Raw genomic sequence first — 27,976 nt, 5'->3', positions numbered from 1 at the left:
TTTCTCAAACTTCTTTCCAGCGCTTTAACGAGTGGCTGTGTTTTGAAGTCTTCTAAAAAATGGAGAAAAACGAAATTAAAGTCAAGATTAAAATTAAAATTAATATCAAAATAAAAATAAAAATAAGCAAGGAAACGGAAAGAATAGATAAGATGCGGAGGAAGTGTTACATGCCGAAGGTAAAGCCCTCGATTAAATGACTATTAGAACACTTGAATTAGAGTATAACATGTTTTATGCGGAGAAAGGCATCCCTGCCGTAGAATACATGCCGGTGTTCTGACGAGTTGAGCTTTTAGGGGGTTAGGGTTTTAGGCGTTTTTGGGGGGTTAGTGTAAGGGTTAGGGCTATCGATTAGCAAAAAGTGTTACAACCATACCCGGTCTCCCCTGCGCATTCCCCGTACACGCGCGGCAATTCCTTGTTATAGCAGCGCAAATGCCTATTTATTTTATGTGCGTCCACGCTGTTATGACGAAAAATTACCCTGCATTTAGACATTTATGTGGCTAATTTGTAGCTAAAATGCACACTGATTTCTTGTCATAACAGCGCGAATGCACATAAAATAAGTACTACAAGACATTGCAGCGCGTATAGCTTTAGACAGCGAATGATCGAGTTGGCGTGAGATTTTGAATTCGAGACATGTCTACACACGTATATTTACATGTATATAACAGTTTTATTACCTTGCAAACCCTGCAGACTATTTACAAACTGCCCCAACGCTTTTCATGTAGCCAATTTTAGGTTTAAAATGGATTAATAGATATTCGCCGTAAGATTTCTTGCTGTGAGCGTTTCAGTTTGAAAGCGTGAGTGTCACGCCAGATGCGTCAGAGTTGGCAACCCTGCTTACGGCCGAATCGGACCTACGACCGGTCAGTCGGAGCCGATCGCAGCCGAAAGTCGCCGACGACTTGCATAGGATCGTATTGTCAGTTATGGTGCGAATGGGCATCCGTGACAACAGCTTGATTACTTTTGAATCACATGTGCTTCTTTTCTCAAACTTCTTTCCAGCGCTTTAACGAGTGACTGTGTTTTTAAGTCTTCTATAAAATGGAGAGAAACGAAATTAAAGTAATCAAGATCAAAATTTTAATTATTATCAAAATAAAAATAACAAGTAAGGAAACGGAAAGGATAGATAAGACGCGGAGGAAGTGTTATATGCCGAAGGTAAAGCCCTAGATTAAGAGACTATTAGAACACTTGAATTAGAGTATAACATGAATTATGCCGAAAAAGGCATCCCTGCCGCAGAATGCATGCCGGTGTTCTGACGAGTTGAGCTTTTAGGGGTTTTTTGGGGGTTAGGGTTAGGGTTTTAGGGGGGGTTTTTTGGGGTTAGGGTTTTAGGAGTGTTTTTGGGGTTAGGGTTTTACGGGTTTAATGGGGATTAGGGTAAGGAATAGGCCTATCGATTAGCACTACGGTAGCCTAACTCGACAAAGTAGCTCAACTCGTTTCAGATCAGTGACCAATCAGTCATTTAGAGACAGGCATGCATTCTTCGACAGGGATGCCTTTTTCGGCATAACACTCTCTCTGCCAGTTAGCTGACCAGACCCTATGTGTGGCTCTCGTGGAAGATGGGGAAGTGCCCTTTTTAATTTGCTTTGTGTATGTATGTGTGTGTTTGTTTTAGGATGGGTAGTTGGGCTCGTGCAATATGGCGAGCTAAGGGAGGGTGCTGGATGGAATCGTATATGCTGCCGCTTAGGAGGGGGGGGGGGGTGGTTTCGCATACACCACAGTGTGAATTAGGACTATTGCTGGCTTGCTTGTGGATATCCCTTTAATACCCACAGAGGATCAATACAATATCAATAAACACTCCCTGCCTTTAAACAGAATACTGCTGGACTAATGGGCTATGGCCGGGGACGGCGAAGCATGGACTTCGATGGCTCCAGTGACCGGCGACCTGAGAGGGGCCAGGGGCAGCCTCAGCAATCCGCCAGGAGTAATGGATTAATAATGGGCTATGGACGGGGACGGCGTATTAATAATGATGTCGTTTAGGTGTTGGTAGGTAAGTTAGATAAGCTAAGGTAGGTAAGTTAGATAAGCTAAGGTTGGGAAGTTAGATAAGTTGACTCTCCCTGCCGGCCCCTGGAGGATGGGCTCCCCCTTTGAGTCTGGTTCCTCCCAAGGTTTCTTCCTAATAGGGAGTTTTTCCTTGCCACTGTCGCCTATGGCTTACTCACTGGGGGCTTTGGGTGGGGATGCTGTAAAACGTTTTGAGACGGTGTACTGTGATATCGTGCTATACCATAATAAATGTGTTTGTAGATATGCTACGATAAGATATGTTTGGATATGAGCTTTACAATAAAACATATATTCAATATTTGTGTCTTTGTCGTCTATTTTGTGCTGTGTCTGTCTTGGTTTGAAAATCTTGCATCGTTAATTTATGTTTGGCACTCTCTCCTAAATGTCAATAAGCAGAGATAAAGGAATGGGAGGAAGGAACGGTTAAGTAAAAAAACAACCCAAAAAAAAGTATCAAAATAAGTGTTTATTTATTTTAATTTCAGCTTTACTACCACCTATGAGTTAATAGCTGCCAGTGTTTGTGTTAAAAGTGTGTAAATAAGTTTAACTCCGGTATATTACTGGAAAACGTGCCGGCTTCTGCCTGCTGTCATTCGGCTAACGTATAGGCGACTCTTCTGGTAAGTAACAGGTAAAGTTGTCATTTAAAGTAATGCTAACGTGCATTGCCAGTTAGTAATTGTTTTACTGTGTCACGTTACGTCCTTTATAGTTGTAGTACAGTGCATTCTGAATCCATGCTAACTAGCTAGCTAGCTAATGTGAACATGAAGCAGTACTGCCTTCCAGCTTGGGGATTCCCACCCCGGTCCGCGGCCAGTTTTCCGCTGGGGCTTTTGCGGAGGGGTTGGTTGCAAATGCAAACGATTCCTTCATGTTCGTGCGTTGTGTTCAGAAGTGAAAATAAAAGATAACTATCAAATTCAATGTTCATGTCCTATTATATAAGATAAGACTGTAAAATAATTTGCCATGCATATGGATGCCATGCAGTCAGAGCATGATCAAGACAGGGTGTGAGTGGAAAAAACACAAATGTAACAGTATTTGAGGGAAGAGTGGGATATGTATGGAGAAGGAGGTTCCTCGGAGCTCCGAGATGTGATAAATCTGGAATATAGCTATATAACATAGTTTTTGATAACCCCAGCATTTGTTTTTTAGGCAAGAATGGCAAGCAGATCAGAACTGGCCAGATTTGATGCTGCAGCTTTTATTGAAAGACAAAACAAAATTGAAAAGTGCCTAAGTTTGAATGACTGTGTTTATATCAGTTATTTCATACCGAGCTCAAAGATTGATTTCATCGTACAAATACAACACACATAATGTTTACTTGAAATTACTGAAAAGTAAGTGATAGCAGAATCAGAGGGTCAATAACTTTTAATATGGATTGTGCTCGGGATAGAAGCTGCACAAAGCGTAGATTTTCATTTTACAAAATATGCAAATTAATTGCAATAATATTAGATGACATTAATTGCAAGACAAATACTTTGAGAAGAAATGATTTGCCATTATTATTCTTCCATTATCATTGCTTCTTTCATTAAATTATTCTTGATGCCCCCAGTTGGTAGCCCGTGTATGTAAATATGTGGGTAGGATGACGGTTAAAACCCCCCGATTCGTGTGCAGCATTTGATCACAGCTGATCGCATTCATGCTGGGAAGAGTCATCCCATCTTAGCAGAGTCGCTGCTGAAGCTGTGTGAGAGCTTATTCTCCAGGTCTGACTAGTTTTCGTGTGGCACCCACACTTCTGTCACAGTAGATAGTCCTGCCTGCCCTGCAGCTTAATCAATGAAGCGGCTCTTTCCTTACATCTAATTAATGTAGCAGCTGTTTACTTGCATCTATCACTGAAGCAGCTGCTTCCTTCCATTTGACCTACTATAGTAATTTATATATAGTGTTTCCTTTGCTTTTGTCAGTCTCTGCCATAATTCCCAAGTTTATTTTGCAGTTTTTCCTGATATCTCTGCCACAGCTTCAGCTGCATTTTTTGCAGCCTCTCCTACACTGTCTGCAACTTTGGCTCCTTCAACCCCCATCCTACAGCTCCTGCTGCAGCCAAACCCCCCGCAGCTACACCCACTATTCCTACTACTGCTCCTACACCTAATGCCCCAACGGCCCCAGCTTCTGCAGCTGCTGCTCCCGCTGCCCCTAATGCCCCAGCTCACTCTCTCTCTTGCTCGTCTCCTGATCTCTGACTCTTCTGCTTTCTCTCCTCTCTCTTCCATCTCTTCTTTTTCACCTCCATTTCTATAGCGTCTGCTATTACCTGGAGTGATTTATTTGTGCAATGACAGGGAATCCTTATTCCCTGGCCTGCTATGTAGCTCAGTGGGTTGCATGAGCAGCTTGAAAGTTGACACCCTTCCAGTCATGGAACAAGGCTGGCCTTTGGTCTGTCTCACCTGTTTGTTTTATGGTTTTATTTTATCCTTAGCTTTTGGTGTGTGACAAACTTGGTGTGGTTTAATGTACCAAAATAGCGACATTAAGCTTTTTCACATTAAGCGTTTTAGAATGTCCCCAAATAAGATGACGGAACAAAAAGTGGAAACGCGCTGCTGCCTTGAAAAATTAAAAAATTACGGTACGTAAGATGTGCAGAAGGCACGTGCATGTGAACAGGAACCTTCATTCCCAATAACGTGTGAAACGGCACCCCTGAAGTCACGCATTACGACGGTCACAAAATATGGCGCGACACCAGCAAGGAGTTACCCAGCTCCGCCTGAACCCTTCGGGAAATGCCAGACGGCATTTTGGCCAGAGCGCACCGCGTGCATTCTTTGTTGCTCTCGCGATTTTCGTTCTGCTTCATATAAGTATCTGCTGCTCAACGGTCGCCCATCTTCTCGGCACCAGCGGGGCGACGCTGCTATGTCCCCTGCTGGCCGAGACAAGCCAAGAAATATGAGCGCAGGACCAGTGTCACCGTCGGAGCGGTATCACCACGATCCCGCGTAAAATGTCAGCGCAGATAATGCGAGAATCCTCATCACTACAGCTTAATATACGTAAATATACGTGGGGTCCTTATTCAGACCGTGCATGGGATATACACGTATGCTATTGTAACCACCCTGCCGAACTGCTTATGATTTCAGAAAACCCAACGTAAGCTTAGATCAGTTAATTGGGTGGTGGACCAGTATCTAGGTTCAAGGAGGTAAATGCTGGGCTGTGTAGTAGTCAGAAAGGGAAGACACAGAACCAGGGATGAGTGTAAACTGAACACCTTGTATTTAGAATAAAAAAAACACAAAAAATCAGATTTACTACAATTTTAAACTTAGATTCACAATTCCAGCTCACATTCTGTAAAGTAAATTTGTCATTCCAAGTTCAGTCAGAGTCTTTTGTCCTTTCAGTTCAACGTCTTTTCAGTCGGTGGGTGCACCCAGGTAAATCAATACCGATGAAAATGGTTCAAATCCTACCACACCGGTGAACTTGAGCAAGGAAGAAGGAACGGAGGAGTTCCCTTTTTGAAGAATCCACAATCAGGTTTCCCAGTGGCGTGCCATCTCCCTTGTCAGGGAGAAAATCCAGTTCTTGTTTCCAGAGTCCAAAGAACTTCCGGGGATGTCAATAACCTAGCCTGCATAACAATATATAAAACCCTTACTGTATCAGGCTTAACATTTTAATCATTTATGGCCATATTTCACATTAAATCTAGTTTTCAAAACAAAAATTCCTATCTGATAGTCATTTGATAAAGGATCTTTTCCACACATCACTTCATGGAGTGTATTTTTCTTTAATCCATGGTCCATGAGTTACTTGTTTTTAGCTTTTCTCTTTTTTAACCATTAATTATGATTATAACTGATGAATTATCACATTCAAGGTCTATTATATTTCACGCATTTTAAACTTTTTTTCCAATCTCGATGAACACCATTTTGTCCAAGTTAACAGGAATTTTAATGATGTTAAACGTACACAAAACTTTACCAATTAACCTCAAAATAAACAATACAGTCACATTACACATTCATTTCCTTCAGACTAACACTAAAGTATGTGCCGTTTTAATGAAAAAAAAAAACCTTTTACCTTACTACAATAGCCACCGCATCCTACACGCAGCATTAGCAGCACACAGGCGCACACACATGCTAAATGGCGGCGCGACAGAGGCAACTGCAGTTAGCGATATTAGCATAGCGTGACTCACCAAGACGGTCCACAGGGCTCTCAAGTGTCACGCATTGAGAGTGACAGTCACTCTTTTCAGTCTTTTGTCACGCACTCCCGCCACACATTGTATTTCTCACGCGGAAAAATAATTCGTAGGCTAATATGCCGCAGAGCCCAATTTTTCCCCAGACCGCGGCACAGTAGCGCCTCACTATAAAACAAGCGTGTCTCCGCTGGAGTCTAATGGTGCGTTCGTTTTTCTCTCGGAACTCGGAAATTCTGAGTTGAGTGACATTATGGTGCGTTCGATTATTTCTCTCCAAGTCGGAACTCGGATGAAAACGTCACGAAACGTCAAGAAAAACGTCGCTTCCCATCGGAAACACGCCTCTTTTATGAAGTCGGACAAGATTTGCCCCAAGAGCCTGTCACTTACCAGCCAATCAAAAAAAAGAAAGGGCCTACACAATAGCCAATCAGAAAATAGTACTACTGTATCTGGGTAAAATACAACACAACAACCAATGAAAAGGCATCCTGTGGAATGTCACTCTTGCCTGTCTTCAAAACTTGACAGCCCTGCGGTCCATATCCACAAAACCTACATCCACAGGCTTTGGTCGTCTCGGGCACTCTTGTATGCCTTATAAACACTTTTTTCTTTTTTGTTTATGGTTAGCACCAACTTTTGTGCTATCATCCACAAAAGTTTGTCTCGATCTCTGTCAGTTAATTGGATTTTTCCGGTCGCTCCAGTGTGCGCGTATGGATACGGTACTCCAATTTGCTACCCGAATGAGGGCGGGACTTGCCCCTCCCCGCCTATAGTAGGGCACTACTGAGTAATTTGGCCAATTACCATAAAATGATTTGGCAGGCAACTAAATCAACCAAAAAAAAATAATTCAAATAACCATAGTTTGGTTCATTGTAAATAGTCTGTTCAGATATAACTTATAAATACATTTTGAATGAAAATAATAAATAAATAAATAAATAAATAAGTATAATAATATAAAAATAACTATTTCTACTGGGTTACACTATACTTACATACTCGGTTTCCTGGCATATACTTAAATCACGTATTTAAAAATAAGTTGCTCACATTGTTATGGAAACTTTCCCTTTCACAAAACGAATATCAAATTCTCTATTCCAGTTTAAACGGGTGTTAGCTGAGGCCCCGCACTGTTTCAAAGTAAGACATTTTTGTTGATCATTTAATGATTAACAGTATTATAGTGCTTTTGAATAACAGTGATTGTAATGACATCTGCTGTCAGGAAGGGTCTCAAGGCACTAAGTCCAGTGTATAACCACCCTTTTTATTCCAAATGTAACTTTTTTCTGGAGGTGTGCTGTATTTGGTGCCAGTTAATCATTGTCAAGAAGATACACACACCGGCCACACAGTTGCAGCACATTTGTCTGCTGTACCCTCATGCAAATCCATCCATCCATCCATCCATCCAAATCTCCCATTCCATCACATTCCATAGGTGCTCTATTGAAATCTAGTGACTGTGGAGGCCATTTGAGTACAGTGAACTTATTTTCATGTTCAAGAAACCAGTCTGAGATGATATAAGCTCTGTCCCATGGCATGTTACCCTGCTGCAGTAGCTATTAGAAGCTGGGTACACTGTGGTCATAAAGGGATGGACATGGTCAGCAACAATACTCAGGTAGGCTGTGGCATTTAAACATTGCTCAGTTGACACTAAGGGCCCCAAAGTGTGCGAATAAAATACTCTCCACACCATTATACCACAACCAGTCTGAATTGTTGATACAAGGCAAGATGGATCAATGGTTTTATTTTGCTTACACCAAATTCTGACCCTACCATCTGGATGTTGCAGCAGTGAACTGAGACTCATCTGACCAGGCAACCTCTTTCCAGTCTTCCATTGTGTAATTTCGGTGAGCCCGTGCCCGCTGTAGCCTCAGTTTCCTGTTTGTAGCTGACAGGAGTGGCACCTGGTGTGGTCTTCCGCTGCTGTAGCCCATCAGCTTCAGAGTTGGATGTGTTGTGCATTCACAGATGCTCTTCTGCATACCTTGGTGGTAACGAGTTGTTGAGTTACTCTTGCCTTTCTATCACCTAGAGTCAGTCTGTCCCTGACCTCTGCCATCAACAAGGCATTTTTTCCCAGAGAACCACAGCTCACTGGATGTTTTTTCTTTTTCGGCCCATTCTCTGTAAACCCTAAAGATGGTGAAAATACCAGTCGATCAGCATTTTCTGAAATACTCATACCAGTCCACCTAACACCAAGAACAATGTCACCTTCAAAGTCACTTAAATCCTCATTCTGGTGTTTGATATGAGCATGACTTTGATCTGCATGATTTTATACATTGTGCTGCTGACATACAGACAGGTGAACAGGTATACCTAATAGAGTGGCCAGTGAGTGTCTATCTGTTCATTTACTCTGTAGTTGGTGGTGCAATCTGCCTCACTGCTTAATGATCAGTCCAGTAACAGCACTTAGATCAACAGAGGAAGGTGCAATACCTAAGAGGGCTGGGCTGGGTTGTAACACACACAGTGTTACAACCATCCCCTTACATACAAATAAGGACACTTTCTTGATTTTAATAATTTTACAGAATGTCTAGACAGTGGAAAAGAAAGACTGAAAGAGGTGTGCCTGCCAGTGTTTTTAAAAAAGCATCTGATGTGGTCATAAGGAAGGGCAAGTCAGTCAGGTCAGTTGTGAAGACACATGAGATCTGCCATGTAACACTGAGCAGATACTGCAAATCACTGCAGAAGCTGAGAGACCAGGGGTCCAGTGATCTTCCCAGTGTAGGTTACCACAGCAGCGACAAAGTTTTCTCTGAGGTGCAGGAGAAGGTGCTGGCAGAATATTTGACTCAGGCGGCAGACCTGTATTATAGACTGACAGTATCTGGGCACACCAAGCCTGTACTCCAGGGTTACCAAGATTCATTTGTCAGCATTGTGACCGATTAAGAACACGCACACACACATTATTTTTATTTGACTTGGATGTTTTTCTGCTCAGATGCATTGTAGTACAGTATAGATTAAGCATACATACCATTAAGAAAGTTTGTTCTAGCACACTAGTGGATATATGAGTTATGGGCAGTCTTCAAAAACTTCTTTTTGAACCATATAGCACAGTGTGGCCAGTGTTTTTGCTTCTTTTGTCTAACTGTTAATATATATTACTTAATATAAAAAATTTAATTCTCTAGCTCAACAATTCAGTGAGTTATAGGCAGGGTTCGAAATTAAGACCCGCCAACCCGCCAAATGCGGGTTAAAAATCATTTTGGCGGGTATTGATAAAAACTTACCAGCCAGTTTGGCCGGTGATGCATGAAACAATCATGCAAATCATGTCAGAGACGCTCTGGGTCGTTTGTCCCCTCCGTCCTACATTTCACATGAACACTACACTACGGGTGACGTTTTAGATACCTTTGGCAGCAGCACGCAGATACTGTACGCTTCGGTTTGCGGGTCCAATCAACGACGAGAGCGCGAAAATACAAACAAGAAATAGGAAATATCGGATGAGCAAAGAGGACTGAGCTGGACAGCGAAATAAGCTAAAATCAAAATGCTGCGGTGGTTAGGACAGACGTCAGGATCAGGAAGAGGTGAGAAGAGGAAGGAGGCAGAAGATGAAAATGTTGACAGAGCGTGCGAAACAAAGAGAAGGAAGTTTAATTGTAAATGGCAGACAGGTCGTCATTGGCTAGTGTTTGATAGTAAAAATGCGGTCATGTTTTGTCAGATTTGCCGTGAGTACACGAAAGAAAAAAATAAAACTAACAGTTTCGTGGTGGGGATGTATAGTTAAGTTTATAACTGAATAGTTTGTTGTGTGTATTGCACTTTTTGTGCGTTTTTCATGCACTGTTAATAAAATGATCAAATTTTCATTCAGTGGCATTCATAATCTCTTATTTTCACCACGTAAAAATTTGTCTAATGGAAATTCTGATTGGCTGGTAACTTCAGAAAGTTACCAGCCACTTTAGCTGGTGATCAAAAAAGTTAATTTCGAACCCTGGTTATAGGTGGTAAAGCAAAAAGTGTTACAACCATACCCGGTCTCCCCTACGCATTCCCCGTACACGCGCGGCAATTCCTTGTTATAGCAGAGCAAATGCCTATTTATTTTATGTGCGTCCACGCTGTCATGACGAAAAATTACCCTGCATTTTAACATTTATGTAGCTAATTTGTAGCTAAAATGCACAGTGATTTCTTGTCATAACAGCGCGAATGCACATAAAATAAGTACTACAAGACATTGCAGCGCGTATAGCTTTAGACAGCGAATGATCGAGTTGGCGTTGGCGTGAGATTTTGAATTCGAGACAAGTCTACACACGTATATTTACATGTATATAACAGTTTTATTACCTTGCAAACCCTGCAGACTATTTACAAACTGCCCCAACGCTTTTCATGTAGGCAATTTTAGGTTTAAAATGGATTAATAGATATTCGCCGTAAGATTTCTTGCTGTGAGCGTTTCAGTTTGAAAGCGTGAGTGTCACGCCAGATGCGTCAGAGTTGGCAACCCTGCTTACGGCCGAATCGGACCTACGACCGGTCAGTCGGAGCCGATCGCAGCCGAAAGTCGCCGACGACTTGCATAGGATCGTATTGTCAGTTATGGTGCGAATGGGCATCCGTGACAACAGCTTGATTACTTTTGAATCACATGTGCTTCTTTTCTCAAACTTCTTTCCAGCGCTTTAACGAGTGACTGTGTTTTTAAGTCTTCTATAAAATGGAGAGAAACGAAATTAAAGTAATCAAGATCAAAATTTTAATTATTATCAAAATAAAAATAACAAGTAAGGAAACGGAAAGGATAGATAAGACGCGGAGGAAGTGTTATATGCCGAAGGTAAAGCCCTAGATTAAGAGACTATTAGAACACTTGAATTAGAGTATAACATGAATTATGCCGAAAAAGGCATCCCTGCCGCAGAATGCATGCCGGTGTTCTGACGAGTTGAGCTTTTAGGGGTTTTTTGGGGGTTAGGGTTAGGGTTTTAGGAGTGTTTTTGGGGTTAGGGTTTTACGGGTTTATTGGGGATTAGGGTAAGGAATAGGCCTATCGATTAGCACTACGGTAGCCTAACTCGACAAAGTAGCTCAACTTGTTTCAGATCAGTGACCAATCGGTCATTTAGAGACAGGCATGCATTCTTCGACAGGGATGCCTTTTTCGGCATAACACTCTCTCTGCCAGTTAGCTGACCAGACCCTATGGGTGGCTCTCGTGGAAGATGGGGAAGTGCCCTTTTTAATTTGCTTTGTGTATGTATGTGTGTGTTTGTTTTAGGATGGGTAGTTGGGCTCGTGCAATATGGCGAGCTAAGGGAGGGTGCTGGATGGAATCGTATATGCTGCCGCTTAGGAGGGGGGGGGGTGGTTTCGCATACACCACAGTGTGAATTAGGACTATTGCTGGCTTGCTTGTGGATATCCCTTTAATACCCACAGAGGATCAATACAATATCAATAAACACTCCCTGCCTTTAAACAGAATACTGCTGGACTAATGGGCTATGGCCGGGGACGGCGAAGCATGGACTTCGATGGCTCCAGTGACCGGCGACCTGAGAGGGGCCAGGGGCAGCCTCAGCAATCCGCCAGGAGTAGTGGATTAATAATGGGCTATGGACGGGGACGGCGTATTAATAATGATGTCGTTTAGGTGTTGGTAGGTAAGTTAGATAAGCTAAGGTAGGTAAGTTAGATAAGCTAAGGTAGGTAAGTTAGATAAGTTGACTCTCCCTTCCGGCCCTTGGAGGATGGGCTCCCCCTTTGAGTCTGGTCCCTCCCAAGGTTTCTTCCTAATAGGGAGTTTTTCCTTGCCGCTGTCGCCTATGGCTTACTCACTGGGGGCTTTGGGTGGGGATGCTGTAAAACGTTTTGAGACGGTGTACTGTGATATCGTGCTATACAATAATAAATGTGTTTGTAGATATGCTACGATAAGATATGCTTGGATATGAACAATAAAACATATGTTCAATATTTGTGTCTTTGTCGTCTCTTTTGTGCTGTGTCTGTCTTGGTTTGAAAATCTTGCATCGCTAATTTATGTTTGGCACTCTCTCCTAAATGTCAATAAGCAGAGACAAAGGAATTGGAGGAAGGAACGGTTAAGTAAAAAAACAACCCAAAAAAAAGTATCAAAATAAGTGTTTATTTATTTTAATTTCAGCTTTACTACCACCTATGAGTTAATAGCTGCCAGTGTTTGTGTTAAAAGTGTGTAAATAAGTTTAACTCCGGTATATTACTGAAAAACGCGCCGGTTTCTGCCTGCTGTCATTCGGCTAACGTATAGGCGACTCTTCTGGTAAGTAACAGGTAAAGTTGTCATTTAAAGTAATGCTAACGTGCATTGCCAGTTAGTAATTGTTTTACTGTGTCACGTTACGTACTTTATAGTTGTAGTACAGTGCATTCTGAATCCATGCTAGCTAGCTAATGTGAACATGAAGCAGTACTGCCTTCCAGCTTGGGGATTCCCACCCCGGTCCGCGGCCAGTTTTCCGCTGGGGCTTTTGCGGAAGGGTTGGTTGCAAATGCAAACGATTCCTTCATGTTCGTGCGTTGTGTTCAGAAGTGAAAATAAAAGATAACTATCAAATTCAATGTTTATGTCCTATTATTCAAGATAAGACTAAAATAATTTGTCATGAATATGTGTGTGTGTTATGTATTTTATGTATATGAAATGTAGCTAGGATATCTTTAATATTCATAAAACATTCTGTTTGAAGCTAATAAGAAGAAGGCAGACAAAACATTTTGAAATTCTGGGTAATGAGAATATTAGTATGATTTTTAAATTCTTTATAGAACTGTAATTTTATTGCGTAGCCTATACATTACTTGCAACAGCATAAAATGTGTCTTTAATTGCCTGCAATCGCCTACAGTATACAAAAAAGTCCCGCTTGCAAAATCTCATGGCAATGCACATTGTCTGTGTGGCTGTGAGAGCCCGTCTTCGCCTACTTGGACGTCTACTATACGGAGCTAATAAATTTAAGATGGAATATTCCATCTCGGCTGAAGTAGTATCTTTTGAAAAGAATATCATCCGGCAACAATAAAGGATCTTGCCGATCGCGCAAAACCCTCTCAATGTGAAATTCCCTTCTTATTATTTGTGCACCGACTGCAATTGGTCGCTCATTCATGAATGGCGAGGCCTTGACTGATTGGATTTCCATGCTTGGACACTGATTACGTGTGCGAGCTAATCCTTGTTTACAAAGAACAAAGCCTGAAATATTACAGGTGTGATCCCTGCAGGTCACTCACTAAGATTATCATGACTGAGGCATGTGGACATGGGGACTGACAGTCTGTGCAACAGCCTGAAATAGGTAAATGAATCAAGCTTGTCCTGACCCCACAAAACAGGCCACACTGGTACATCAAACAGCAAATTAAAGCTTAGTATTTGTATTTGTGCTTTACAATGAGAACAGACACATGGTTTTACCTTAGAAAGAAATGTCAACCTATTTAAGAAATCATTGCAGTTTCGCGATTTGGCGTAGCTGTAGGAAGCACGTGTTCGATACTGCATTTACATGTGATTTAAATGAGAGGCTTTGTATCTAAGATGACACCTAGGTTATGGACTGAGCTGCTGAGGGAAAAGTTAATTGGAGCTGGATTCCTGGTTCAGTCCCATGGAGGGGTGACATCGCAAATGGGACCTATGAACTATCATCTAGGTGAAGCCTTCATGGCCGCCCAACACAGCCCAGCGTGGATAACGGACTCATTGATGGACTTTGTCTTCATTCTTAATCACAGCTTGTACTTACCTTTTCAGTAATGTTAGGATGCCCAGGGGGGTTGGGCAGCCAGTTGACCTTGGATCTCCTTACTTGGGAGTTTTTGGTTCCTCTCCTCCATTGTCATCTGGCTTTCTTTATTTAATTTCTTTCCTTCCTTTTTCCCATTCTGTATTTCTCTCTCTAATGATGTTGTAATGTATCACAAGACATCCATGTAAAGTGCTATATAAAGATACATTGAATTGAGAGCATTTTTAAAGTTCAAGAAAGACTGTCAGTCTGGAAAGCCTCGCCGTTCCGGTGGTGTCTGGTGAACTTTTGCTGGCCCTTGAAAATCCAGGGCAGTGGGTGTAAATCTCATGCCAGGCCAGACCCATATCTGCAGCAGATCTCCAAAGTGACAGCCTAAAAACCTTAAAGTTTTGGAGGTCTGCAAAGAGGAGTGGATGAAAATTCCTGCTGACCTGCATGCAAACCTGGTGACCAACTACAACGTCTGACAGCTGTGCTTACAAACACTGGTTATTTCACCAACTACTAAAGCATGTGTTCCAAGAGATCAAATACTTTTTCCCCTAGATAAATGACAGATTGATTTGTACTAGTTACATAATGATGTTTTTCTTGTTTTGTTGAAAATCTGTCTTCTGATGTTAAATCTACCATTGAATTATAGACTTCTCATTTCTTTATAAATAGGTCAACTTAATTAGTTGACCCCCTGTTGAATTCTTATATTTCCCTCACTGTACATGCTAAAGGGCTCTTCTCAGGGCCTTGCTGTCTGGGTGGTTTTCATTCCAATTCCATTCTCCTTCTGTGAGTGGAAAAAAAATACAGTTCATATGAAAAGGAGAGTGCTGGAATTTCATCTTGTATAAGTTATGATTCGCCATAATGTTTGGTAAACTGTGTGTCAGCAACAAATAAGGACACCGCCCTAATTTCTGCTAAACAGCACTTTATTTTATACATGGAAAAGCATAGGGATTAAGTGGTTTCAGAAAATGGATGGATGGAAAAGCAGAAAGTACAGGTTTTGGAGCAATATACATCATTGAGAATAGCACTGCTACTTTGTCTGATAGGATGGGGGGAATAGTGACAGCTGCCTCTCACTGGTAGGTAGCGAATACCACAGTGGTTTCAGAATTATTTGGGTATTACTTTTATTATAAATGAAAATATTGAAACATAATTCAATAATATCCCTGTTCCTTCCACCGTTTTATATTTCTGTCCATGATACAATCTATAAACAAAACCACTTCATTAACACTATGGTCCTACCTAACAGAAGAGCAGTGTCATCTTATTGCTTTACATTATTTACATAAGCAAAGCAGTAAGCTGTTCTGGATACAGAGGGAAACCACTGCTCACTGTCCACACGAAGCGCTAATAAGTGCGATGATTCTTGGTTCATGAATATTTGGTCCATCCAGGATAAAGGTACATAGAGATGCCAAGTTTCACATCACATCCTCAGGAAGCAATAGGTGGGTTGAATTGCAGTCTCTGTAAAGCTTCTTCTGTAGACGACCAAGAAAGAGTTAACTGGTGCCCGCTGCAGGACTCAGAGACTGCTGAAGTGGGATGCTGAGGTCTGTAGGGTGGCAGAGCCAAGGAGACGGGCGTGTGATGGGAGTGTAGCCTGTATCGGTCGGCCTAGAACAACGAACAGAACGCACCACAATCACGGCCTATGAACGTTAGCAGGGTCCGGATGCAGAGGCTCACTGTACAGCAAAGGCACAGTCAGTGACTGGATTCTGGAGACACTGAAGCCATCCCCATCGCTCCTCTTCCCTGCCAGTGTGAGGCTGCCTGTGGATTGGTCATATACTCCAACCACAGTCTCGCCGTCACCCAAAATTATGCATCCCCATTCCACAAATAACAGGCTCTCGGGTAGGAGTACACTGAACAAAAAAAAATAAACAAACATCCAGGATCTTTTTGTAACTCAAATTTGGCATTGATTCTGCTGCTCAAGTCATTTTGATATTTCACACAAGTGCATTGTATGAAATATCAAAATGACTTGAGCAGCAGAATCACTAGACAGATGTTCCTTATTATGGTACCAATGAAATGTCAGTCTGATATGTGCACCATCACAATGCCAGGTGCAGGGAGGCGCTATAGAGCTGTCGCCAGAATCATGGACGTCCATTTTGGTACCCTAAGCTACATTCAATGCGGTTTGAGTCCAACCAGCACTGTAATCACAGACCACATGGCCTGCATACTCTGGATCGACACATATGACCATCTTTTGCAGCTCTCACTAATATCAGGTAACTTCATACAGCAGTTGAAAAGTGCAGCAACAATCAACAGCCCCATCAACTCAGGTGCTGTGTCACAGACACGCCTCATATGATTGTGGGAATTCTTTCCCACGACTCACCTTCTTTTTTAGGACATGTGACCAAGAGCCTAATCAATCCATTTCAGCCATCAGATTTTCTTAATGTCTTTTTAAAATCTGCATTTATATTTTTGTTTAGTATGCATAAGCTAAGTGGCCAGTGAGGTGTGGCTGTGGTTAGACTGCATCACTTGGGGACAAATTATGCATGAATTAGCATTTTAGACAAGCACTTGTGCAATGAAAAAGAATTCTGATTCTAACCACAGGTTGCTGATGAAACACCTGCTTTAAAGGGCTTCACTTCATTAGGCTCTGTCATCGATACCTCACTTTCAATAACATCTTCCTTTGAGAATCTCTTTATGCTTATTTTTACAAATCCAAGCTGAGAAATTCCCAAATTATCCAGAAAAAGATGTCTATTGAAAGGCCTTCAAGTGATACCAAATGATGTGGTCACCAGGAAGAAAAAAAAAAGTTTATGTATTGAATGAATGCATGACTGTATTCATTCATTTAGTTATTTATTCTGGTTCTTTTACAGTAACATCAAAATCAAAATGTAGCTTGTCCCTGAAGGCTGATGCTACATACCTCCCACACTGTGCTCTGTTGCCGTGCTGTTTTCATGACCTAGCTGCCTCTGGAAGGCCTCAAAGTTGATGGATGCATCATCCTCAGATGGGCTGTGCGACAGCTGTCCACTGCCATGTCGGCAGACTTCAAAACGTACCCACTGGTAGCTAAAGAGAGGGGAGGGCACACCACAGGGGTGGGTCGCAGGCACACAGAGCTACGGCAAAAGGCTGGCAAACAGGCACCGCACTTACTGCCCGCATTTGCGTGCTCCTGGGCAGCTCTGGATCAGGTTCTGGATGGTGGGGTGGGAATATCCAAAGAATTCAGCCCCCGACGGCTGGATGGGGGACAGAGGTTTGCCACTGAGGGAGAGATGGGGGTGCAAACAACATTTAAAGAACCCTCAGTTAGATATGAGTTGAGAAAAATCAAGGAACTTCATTGTCACAGGACTAAAGTTACTATTTCTCACTCATTCCTAAAACAATACGGTCTGGCCTACACACATCCAGCAACGGTACCTTATGGCTGTGTTTGCCTTCAGAAGGTTGGCGTGGCAAGTTTGGGCAGAGGAGGCGACGATGGAATTCTGGGGGTCCTCCTCAAGAACGATCTCAAACTGGAACGGAGAGTTTTAGTCACATCTCCATGCATGTACGGATATATTAAAGGTTTTCCAGTCATTCCAAAAAACAAATCAAAACTGCAGACCAGCTTCTGAAAGTTCTAGGGACTTCAAGTGAGGAGATTTTCTGCTTTCAAATTAGTCTGCAGCAATTACATGATCTGAGCTCAGCATGTGAATGTGAGAGCCTGGGGTTACCTGGGGTCCTGCCCCCCCGTCCTTGATCTGACAAGTGTACAGGCACTGCTGCTCTGGGCTCTTCATGCTGGCAAACACACGTGTGCTGCAGAAGCCCACTGGGTAGATGGCGCTCTCGTCATGGAAGTGAGGCCTGTCGGTGATGATCTGGAACATGGACCCAGACCCAACAGCAACATCATGCTTTTGTCTCCCAGTTACAATCGAAATCAAAGACTTAAACACAGTACAGTTATGCTTTACAATGGAATATCCATAACCCAAATTTCCTTCTCAAAGTCTTTTAATAATGTGAAAATTACAGCACCTTCAAAAACCCTCAGAAGCACAATAAGCCTGGTTTCTGTAGCCGAATGCTAAGAGCAGCAGATGCGGGTCGAGCCCCTGCGACACTGACCTCCCACAGACTGTAAACTGTCAGCCCTCCCAGCACAATGGGGAAGACTGGGCGCCCACAGGAGTCCAGGGGGATGGGTTGGACCAGCCAACGGACCCCTCCTTCCAGAACTTTCTTTTTCTTCGACACCTTTTTCAGGACTGAGGAAGCACACACAGTCTCACTATTTGAAGGCTGTATGGAGCAGTAATTCAGCTGCCATGCTTCATGTCCACATCTGTGCACAGATACTATTCATTTTCATATGCAGATATTTCTCAGATACTTTCGTATGATTTTCACTGGTCTTAATCAGGCATAATCACAAAGAGACCACACAGTTAATAAAGACGGCATGCTGGACATAGCGGTAATACTGTTCAAGTTCAGCAACACTGAGTAACCTGAGCAACGAATATAGAATGGAATAGAAGAGGACAGGCATACTTCATTAATCCCCATGTGGAAACACTCTTTTCGCCTACCCCATCTTGCTCTCCATGAGACTCAGTCAGGTGAGAGCAAGCTTGGGGGGCAGGGCCCCAGGAGCCGGGGGTTAAGGGCCTTGCTCTAGGGCCTACAGACATGCGACTATTCTGCCGGGGCTGGGGATTCAACAAGAGACATTCCCATTATTCCCAAAACAGCCCCTTAACCAAGAGAGTGGGCATGAGAAACAAAAAAATCTGATTACTTGGTGGACACTTGAATATTCGTAGTTTGAGACCAAAACGGGAAGAGTTGGAAGATCTGCTGTATAATTCCAATATTGACTTCCTAGGACTGACAGAGACATGGTTAACGCATTCTTCCCCGGAAGTGATAGTTAACATGCCTGGTTATAATGTTTTTAGGAAGGATAGAGAGAGTGGGAGGGGTGGGGGTGTACTAATCTATGTAAAAAATTCTCTTAGGTGTACAATGTTAAAATGTCCAAGTGAAATAGCCATGGAGTGTATAGTAGGGGTGGCACGGTTCACAAAACCCACGGTTCGGTTTGTATCACGGTTTTAGGGTCACGGTTTTCGGGTTCTGTACGGTTCTTGTTATTTTTTCTTTTAATCTTTAACACTCCAGAAATGTAGGCTACTTCAGCATATGATATACACTCACCTAAAGGATTATTAGGAACACCATACTAATACTACCATTTGAATGTCTCAACAGAAATCGAGACTCATCAGACCAGGCAACATTTTTTCAATCTTCAACTGTCCAATTTTGGTGAGCTCGTGCAAATTGTAGCCTCTTTTTCCTATTTGTAGTGGAGATGAGTGGTACCCGGTGGGGTCTTCTGCTGTTGTAGCCCATCCGCCTCAAGGTTGTGCGTGTTGTGGCTTCACAAATGCTTTGCTGCATACCTCGGTTGTAACGAGTGGTTATTTCAGTCAAAGTTGCTCTTCTATCAGCTTGAATCAGTCAGCCCATTCTCCTCTGACCTCTAGCATCAACAAGGCATTTTCGCCCACAGGACTGCCGCATACTGGATGTTTTTCCCTTTGCACACCATTCTTTGTAAACCCTAGAAATGGTTGTGCGTGACAATCCCAGTAACTGAGCAGATTGTGAAATACTCAGACCGGCCCGTCTGGCACCAATAACCATGCCACGCTCAAAATTGCTTAAATCACCTTTCTTTCCCATTCTGACATTCAGTTTGGAGTTCAGGAGATTGTCTTGACCAGGACCACACCCCTAAATGCATTGAAGCAACTGCCATGTGATTGGTTGATTACATAATTGCATTAATGAGAAATTGAACAGGTGTTCCTAATAATCCTTTAGGTGAGTGTATATATATATATATATATATATATATATATATATATATATATATATACGTGAAAAAAATTGGTATTAATTATATTGAATGTTCTTGAGTAATCGATAAAATCAGTTTCTGTGTATGTACAAGACATCAATCTGTAATAGTGCAAAATATGTCTAGTATGATCATCTGGCAATAGCCTGTAGGTCTGTGTGGTCAGACACTGTGCAATAAACAATTTTTAGGAACATGGCAAATGTTCACATTGCAGCATGCAAGCAGGCTCACTGTTACAACGCTGACCGGGGAAGCAGAGGCGAGGAGACCTAGGATCGGGGGAATGCGGGGTTTAATGAGCAAAAGGAACACAGACGAGCGGTAAAGCAGAATTACAATATAATGACCGGACTGAAGAAAGAAACGGAAACGCGGACTAAATACAATGGAGTAATGACAAATTTGACAACAATCAGGAACAGCTGGTAAACACGGGGAATCCACACAGGGTTAATGAGGGGGCGTGGCACACGGAAAGAGCGGACGATCGAGGCATGACACTCACTGGAGTGCTTTGTCACAGATAACTTAATTTTCTTTAACAAAGTGCCTAACCGCACATTAAATAAAGTCACACAACAAAGGCGCACAACAGTGTTCAGATGTTGTGCTATCGGTTGGCTGAAATTTAAACGTTTTCTTCAGAGACAGGGTGGTAACGCCGAAAACACGAGCTAAACGCAGCAAACGAAAGACTACCGGAAATTACTTAGCTGGCTGAACTTTTACCGGAACTACGTCACACCGCTCTGTGCATATAGCCTATTCTTTCACGCGAAAGGAAAACACACTGACGTCACATACGGGGCACGAGGCTACATTGCGCATGTCATGAACCGTCAAACCATGCGATGCATGCATGCTCCGAACCGAGACAAGCGAACCGAACGGTTCGTTTTTTTTTTCATGAACCGTGCCATCCCTAAAATTGAGTTGTTTGGAAAAAACACACAACACTATGTGTGGAGAAAAAAGGCACAGCACACCAACATCAAAACCTCATCCCCACTGTAAAACATGGCAGAGGGAGCATCATGGTTTGGGGCTGCTTTGCTGCCTCAGGACCTGGACGGATTGTTGTCATTGATGGAAAAATGAATTCCAGAGTTTATCAAGACATTTTGCAGGAAAACGTAAGACCATCAGTCCGCCAACTGAAGCTCCGCAGAGGATGGGTGATGCAACAGGACAATGACCCAAAGCATACAAGTAATTCAACAAAAGAATGGCTTCAACAGAACAAAATGCACCTTCTGGAGTGGCCCAGTCAGAGTCCTGACCTCAACCCGATTGAAATGCTGTGGCATGACCTTAAGAGAGCGATTCACACCAGACATCCCAAGAATATTGCTACACTGAAACAGTTTTGTGAAGAGGAGTGGTCCAAAATTACTCCAGATCGTTGTGCAGGTCTGATCTGCAACTACAGGAAACGTTTGCTTGAGGTTATTGCTGCCAAAGGACGGTCAACAAGTTATTAAGTCCAAAGGTTCACATACTTTTTCCACCCTGCACTGTGATTGTTTATATGTTATGTTCAATAAAAACATGACAACATATAATGTTTGTGTAGTATTATTTTAAGCAGACTGTGTTTTTCTATTGTTGTGACTTAGATGAAGATCAGAGCACATTTTATGACCAATTCATGCAAAACTCCACGTAATCCCAAAGGGTTCACATACTTTTTCTTGCAACTGTAATGCTATATGTCAAAGGCAAGACACCTACAGTATGCCAACAAATATTCCTGGAAATTTCTTATTGCAGTACTCAGCCCCATGCACTGCCTCAGCCAGGTCAGCACCATAAAGTGCCACCATAAAGACACATTTCACCAGTCCCATTGCTTCACTGGCCATATCACCAAGCAAGTTTGCTCTGTGGCACCATCACAATTGGAAATGCATGAACGGTATCCTTAAACTGTAACTCCAGCTGACACACACCAAGACTGTCAATTCTTTGCCCATTGTATGTTGCTAGATTTATTTTCAGATTTTTCTATAATTAGGGCATCCATTTCAGCTTCTTAAAATCATCCATTGTAATTCAATTAGCTTTAGCACCAGTGTCTAATTTCAACTGCAACTCAGTATTGTCACGTCCCTCCGTCCAGCCCTCTCATGTGCCACGGCCACCTCGTTACCTGCACGTGTATTCCCAACGTACCAGCTGTTCTGCGTGCATTCTGATATCATGTCCTGTCCGAAGATTGCTATTCACATTCTAAATAGCCGAATTTCTGCAAATTCAAATCGCATTCGCATGGTAATTTGATGAATTACCATGACATGGCGACCATCCGGCCATGTGCTGACTGAAGCTGTGCTGCAGTCACAAAAAGAAATTGTGAATGCTGTAAGATGTTGCCAATGAATTAAAACATCTAAATGATACGCTGTGTGATACGGAAGTTGTAACGCTGTTCCATTTGGTGGAAAATTTGGTGGCTCAGGGTCAGGTTCATCGTGCCTAAGCTCTTCAGATACCGGCAAGCCACGATTTTGTGCCAGATTATGCAACACGCTACATGCATGTACAATGCGACACACTTTTTGCGGACTGCATGTATAGCAGCACCCCAGCAGTCTTGTCCAGGCAGCACCAACAGCCTTAAAGCTGCCTTACAGTGCGCTGTACCACCGCCCGAGCCAGAGAATGGGAGGCAGAATATAACGCCGCTCCTGTTCATTCTTTGGGTTTGCGAGCGGTGTGAGAAGCCACGACTTCAGTGGGTACCCACTGTCCCCTAAGTTGTCAAATGGTTAAATCAAACAAAGCTTACGGTATTGGGCCAAATTATAAAATGGGAAAAATCTTCTTACCGAGCAGCCAGCCATCACGTACCACCCCATTTTCAAGTTTGTTTCCAACACTACTGTTTCTGAAAATGGCCATCTAGTCACAACATTAATGCAGGGGCGTCATAAGCACTTTGAATGGGGGGGACACACTGGCATAAAACTAACGAATAATCATGAAATGTGAGGGGGACACGTCCCTCTCAGATTTAATGCCGGCGACGCCCATGCAGTAATGAGATGTTGAAATCGCACATATTTTGTACATTAATAGAGTGAAAGTGCTTTCTATTTACATAAGCATAAGCAAATTCATTCTCTGAAGGTGCCTTTATAGCAATGTGCGCGCAGTCGATGGCTCCGATTACATTGGGAAAACCGGACATCGCTGCAAATTGCGCTTTAATCTTTGCCTGTTCAACCACAGTGTAAGGAAATTTTATATATCTGGGTGACAAGCGGATTATGCCGTCCCATACAGCCGGCATGGCGCGACTCAGTGTTGACTGAGAAATACCCGATCGGTCCGCAAGTTCTCGCTGAAAAGCACCTGTGTCTAAGAACCCGCGAGTGAACAGAACTTGTAAAGGAACAGGTAGCCTATAGCGCAATTCCTCATCATCTGCCTTTGTAATGCTGGCCCCAGTTCAGCACACAGCTCCTATAGGATTTCTCTTGGAGATCTGAATCAACTTAGAAGCCAGTCATCATCATAGGCTAAGAAATCACTATGATCAATGAATACACGCTCTCTTCTAATTCTTCCATAAGCTATGTCTTCCAATAACGCAAGAGCTGCCATGGTAGTTGTAATAGTTCGGTCATTTTCTGCACTGTTTTATTGTTACAAATTGATTAAAAATCAGGTGCCGTACATTTGTAAACAATATACAATTAATGTCGGTGTATTGGATAAAGTCAGCATCATGATTGTGAGTTTAAAAAAGGAAACCATATGCAGTAGCAATGTCTTGCCACTAAGTGCCGTCCGTTTACAAAACTGAGCAGAAACGTGCGTACGCCATGTCTGGAGCTGCCGTGAGAATGTGCGTAGCGGTACGCCAAGTTTCGTTTTTATACATCTCGATGTCACGCCTACAGGGGCGGGACCGCACACGAACCCTCCCTCGACAAGCAATCAACCACCTTTTTAAACGGCACACTCCGCTGCTTCATTGCGAAGTATTGAGCTGATGACGAGACGCCTTGCTAAGCAACTTACCTGTCTTCCGTCTGCCCCAGATCTCCGACCTTACCTGTCTCCTCCGTGTGCGATTCTCTCCTTTTTTCCTTCATTCCCCAGACCCGCTCCCGACCGTGAATCTCCTGCCCCGCTGAGCCCGGCGTCTCCTGTTCCCCTGCCTTGGTGTGTCTTGTTCCCGTGTCTCCGTGTCGGAAGGATTCCCCCGGCTACGACCTACTCTTCCGGACTACGACCACGACTTCAGCCCGTCCCTCTTGTGCCGTCGCTCCGGCTCCTATCCAGAAGCCCTCGATCCACGCCCGAGCCCACCACCACCTACAGTGGCGTGATCGCGGAGCATTCGCTCCGTAGCGAGCCCCGGCTCATTCTGTCCTGTCTGGTCCGGGTGGACCTCTCAGTAAAACCTATTGATCCCCGCAATACTGGGTCTCTGTCCTCCTTGCCTCCCTCTAGTGACAGAATACTTCGCCTCGCGATGGATCCAGCGGGGACCATGGAGGGTCGCCTGTCCGCCCTAGAACAACTCGTTGCCTCCAGTGCTGCACGAGTGCCCCTGCCCGACTCTCCCCCACGTCATACCGTACCGGTACCGGTAGCCCTGCCAGAACGGTATGATGGAAACCCGGATAGATGCAGGGGGTTTTTGATGCAGTGTGGGATATACGTGGAGGAACACCCAGACATGTTCCGCTCCCCTGGGGCAGAGGTGCGCTTTATGATTTCCCTCCTGACTGGGCGCGCACAGGAGTGGGCTACTGCCCTATGGGCTGATAACAGCTCTCTCCTAGACTCGGGGCGAGAGTTTCACCGAGCACTTATGGAGATTTTCGACCACCCTGCGGTGGGACGAAGACCTGGCTTCAGGCTCTTAGAGTGTCGCCAGGGTAATCGTACGGCAGCCGACTTCTCTTTGGAGTTTCGGACCATCGCCGCGAATCTCCGGTGGCCCGATGACTGCCTACAGGCAATCTTTTTACGGGCTCTCAACCAGGACCTGCAGGACGAGCTCTCGCACAGGGGGGAGGCACCGTCTTTCGATGATCTAGTCCGGCAGGCTGTTCGGCTCGACAGCACCATGAGAGATAGGCGTCGTCGACGAACGCCTACGGCTCATCCTGTTGAGACCCCGCGCGGAACCCCTCACCTGGCGATCGAAGCCCCGGAACCGATGCAGGTCGGCCGGTCCCCTTTGACGCCCATGGAACGACGCAGACGCCTCCAAGGAGGACTCTGCCTCTACTGTGGAGAGACCGGTCACTCCATCGCTGCCTGTCCTATCCGGCCCCTCCGAGAGGACACCTCCGTCCCGGTAGGTGTATCTTCCCTGTCACCTGCGTTACTATCTCAATTCACGGTGCCGGTGGTTTTGGAACTGGGAACCCGACGTCTCCATGTGAGAGCTTTGATCGATAGCGGGGCGGCTGGTAACTTCATCGACGCGGGGTTAGCGAACCGGCTGGGTGTAAAACTTCAGGAACTCGCTTCTCCCATTTCCGTGCACGGCATCACCGGCGAGCGGATGAGGGAGGGAACGATCCATCACCGGACTCGCCCATTCGAGTTGCAGATCGGAGTCCTTCATAAGGAGGACCTCGAAGTTTATGTCTTGCCTAGAACTAGGGATTCGCTCATACTCGGGTTGCCCTGGCTCCGAAAACATAACCCGCATCTGAACTGGCGTACCGGGGAAATTATCGCGTGGTCTGCACGGTGTCTACACGAGTGTCTATCTCTCCCCTGTAAAGCAACGGGGATCGAAAGTCCAGAACCGGAGAACCTGGAGTCTATTCCGGAGGTATATCAAGGGTTCCGCGACGTATTTAGCAAGGAGAAAGCCTTCGGTCTTCCCCCGCACCGTGACTGTGATTGCTCTATTAACCTGTTGGACGGAGCAACCCTTCCCCATGGCAGGTTGTATCCAGTGTCCCTACAAGAGGAGGACGCACTGGAGACCTACATCCAGGATGGATTAGCACAAGGAATCATCCAGCCCTCCACCTCACCGATGACCGCGGGTTTCTTCTTTATAAAGAAGAAGGATGGGGGTTTACGACCAGTGGTGGATTACCGCGCCCTGAACGCTGTCACCATCAAACGGAGAGAACCTCTCCCTCTGATCCCATCCGCCTTGGAACATCTTCGAGAGGCGGTGATCTTTACGAAGTTAGATCTGCGCAGCGCTTATAATCTGGTTAGGATAAAAGCAGGGGACGAATGGAAAACGTCCTTCATCACCAGTAGGGGACAGTTCGAGTACCGCGTGATGCCTTACGGTTTGGCCAATAGCCCGTCCATATTCCAGTCTTTCATGAACCAGGTTTTTCGGGATATGTTGTATCGGTTCGTGATAGTCTATATCGATGACATCCTAATTTACTCCCCGTCCAAACAAGGCCATGTACAACACGTTCGACAGGTATTGCAGCGACTACGAGAGCATCAACTATATGTTAAAGGCGAGAAATGCGAATTCCATCAGTCCTCTGTGAGGTTCCTCGGGTATGTCATTAAACCCGGGGAGGTGTCGATGGAGACGCAGAAGATCGCGGCTATTACGGAATGGCCGAAACCTAAGTCCCTTAAAGACCTACAACGGTTCCTGGGGTTTGCGAATTTCTATCGGCGATTTATCCGTAATTTCAGTAAGGTGGCGGCTCCTCTCACCTCTCTTACTCGGGGAAAACCTGTCAAGCTCCTCTGGAATTCCGACGCCGAAGCCGCCTTCTCTCGGTTAAAACAGGCATTCTGCACGGCGCCGGTGTTGAGACACCCACGACCGGAACTCCCGTTTGAGGTGGAAGTGGACGCTTCAGAGGCGGGAGTGGGGGCCGTGTTGATACAAAGGGATTCGGACACAGGCAGACGACATCCTTGCGCGTATTTTTCGCGTAAGTTGACACCTGCCGAACGCAACTACGATGTGGGCGACCGGGAACTCCTCGCCATCAAATTGGCCCTAGAAGAGTGGCGCCACTGGCTTGAGGGAGCCCGGCACCCCTTCCTAGTACTAACCGATCACCGAAATTTGGAGTATCTCCAATCAGCCAAGCGACTTACCTCCCGTCAAGCTCGTTGGGCGCAGTGGTTCGCTCGGTTCGATTTTCGGGTGAGTTATCTCCCTGGGGAAAGGAATGTGAAAGCTGACGTCTTGTCACGGCAATATGACCCTCCGGAACGAGAGAGGACGGACCACCCGGTGCTGAATCCATCTTGCTTCGTCTCGGCGATTACCTGGGGGTTAGAAGAAACTATTAAACGGACCAATGAGAGTCGGGCCCCTCCGGTAAGCTGCCCTCCTACCCGGTGGTACGTATCACCAGCCCATCGTAAGGAGCTCCTTCAATGGATACATTCTCAACCAGGGACAGGACACCCCGGGGTGGCCACCACCCAACGCCTGGTGGCCCGTCGGTATTGGTGGCCCGGTTGGCGACAGCAGGTGCAATCCTTCGTTGACAGTTGTCCTGATTGCGCCAGATACAAACCCTCTTCCTTGAAACCGGCAGGACTCCTCCAGCCGTTACCAGTCCCCGCCAGACCTTGGTCCCATATCGCAATGGACTTCATTACGGACCTGCCTCGATCCTCCGGTAAGACCGTAATTCTCACCATCGTCGACCGATTTTCGAAGATGTGCCGATTGGTCGCCCTTTCTAAGCTCCCCTCTGCCGTCGATCTCGCTGAGACGTTAATACATGAGCTCTTTCGTTTCACAGGCATCCCAGAAGACCTTGTGTCCGACCGGGGACCTCAATTCGCGTCGAGGGTTTTCCGAGAATTCTGTAGGAAATTGAAGATCTCGCTAAGCCTGACCTCAGCGTATCATCCTCAGGCGAACGGACTCGCGGAGCGCATTAACCAAGAAGTATCCAAGGCCCTCCGTCTGGTGTGCACCACTGACCCGGCTGGCTGGTCCTCTCA

General features: G+C 44.6%; 1 protein-coding gene and 3 long non-coding RNA genes across 4 annotated transcripts; 2 read left to right on the top strand and 2 right to left on the bottom strand.

The window, feature by feature from the left end:
• Position 1: 1 nt before the first annotated feature.
• LOC140579156 (uncharacterized) lies at positions 2-2,359 on the top strand. Its single transcript, XR_011983327.1, has 2 exons — positions 2-179; positions 1,861-2,359. It is a non-coding gene; the product is annotated as an uncharacterized lncRNA (long non-coding RNA).
• A 2,940-nt stretch (positions 2,360-5,299) lies between these two features.
• Positions 5,300-7,088, bottom strand: LOC140579130 (uncharacterized). Its single transcript, XR_011983323.1, has 2 exons — positions 6,269-7,088; positions 5,300-5,686 (listed from the first exon to the last, which is right to left on the bottom strand). It is a non-coding gene; the product is annotated as an uncharacterized lncRNA (long non-coding RNA).
• Positions 7,089-10,592: 3,504 nt separating this feature from the next.
• LOC140579249 (uncharacterized) lies at positions 10,593-12,277 on the top strand. The gene is made up of 2 exons (XR_011983353.1): positions 10,593-11,138; positions 11,784-12,277. It is a non-coding gene; the product is annotated as an uncharacterized lncRNA (long non-coding RNA).
• Positions 12,278-15,059: 2,782 nt separating this feature from the next.
• On the bottom strand, positions 15,060-18,481 carry LOC111851321 (transforming growth factor beta regulator 1-like). Its single transcript, XM_072701634.1, has 7 exons — positions 18,475-18,481; positions 18,244-18,383; positions 17,847-17,993; positions 17,545-17,642; positions 17,275-17,385; positions 17,039-17,187; positions 15,060-15,735 (listed from the first exon to the last, which is right to left on the bottom strand). Exons 1-7 carry the CDS (start codon positions 18,479-18,481, stop codon positions 15,644-15,646), a joined length of 744 nt encoding a protein of 247 aa, XP_072557735.1. The 3' UTR covers positions 15,060-15,643.
• Between the last annotated feature and the right edge of the window lie 9,495 nt (positions 18,482-27,976).

This window comes from Paramormyrops kingsleyae, chromosome 17 (genome assembly GCF_048594095.1).
Source record: "Paramormyrops kingsleyae isolate MSU_618 chromosome 17, PKINGS_0.4, whole genome shotgun sequence".
Classification (NCBI taxonomy): domain Eukaryota; kingdom Metazoa; phylum Chordata; class Actinopteri; order Osteoglossiformes; family Mormyridae; genus Paramormyrops; species Paramormyrops kingsleyae.
This window is presented reverse-complemented; position numbering and strand designations above follow the sequence as displayed.

Bases quoted from the DNA above. Each gene is read 5' to 3' on its own strand.
- LOC111851321 (XM_072701634.1), bottom strand. The intron at 17,643-17,846 runs GTAACCCCAGGC...TCTCCGTTCCAG, and splicing joins ACGGGGGGGCAGGACCCCAG to TTTGAGATCGTTCTTGAGGA. The intron at 17,386-17,544 runs GTACCGTTGCTG...TCTCTCCCTCAG, and splicing joins AAGGCAAACACAGCCATAAG to TGGCAAACCTCTGTCCCCCA.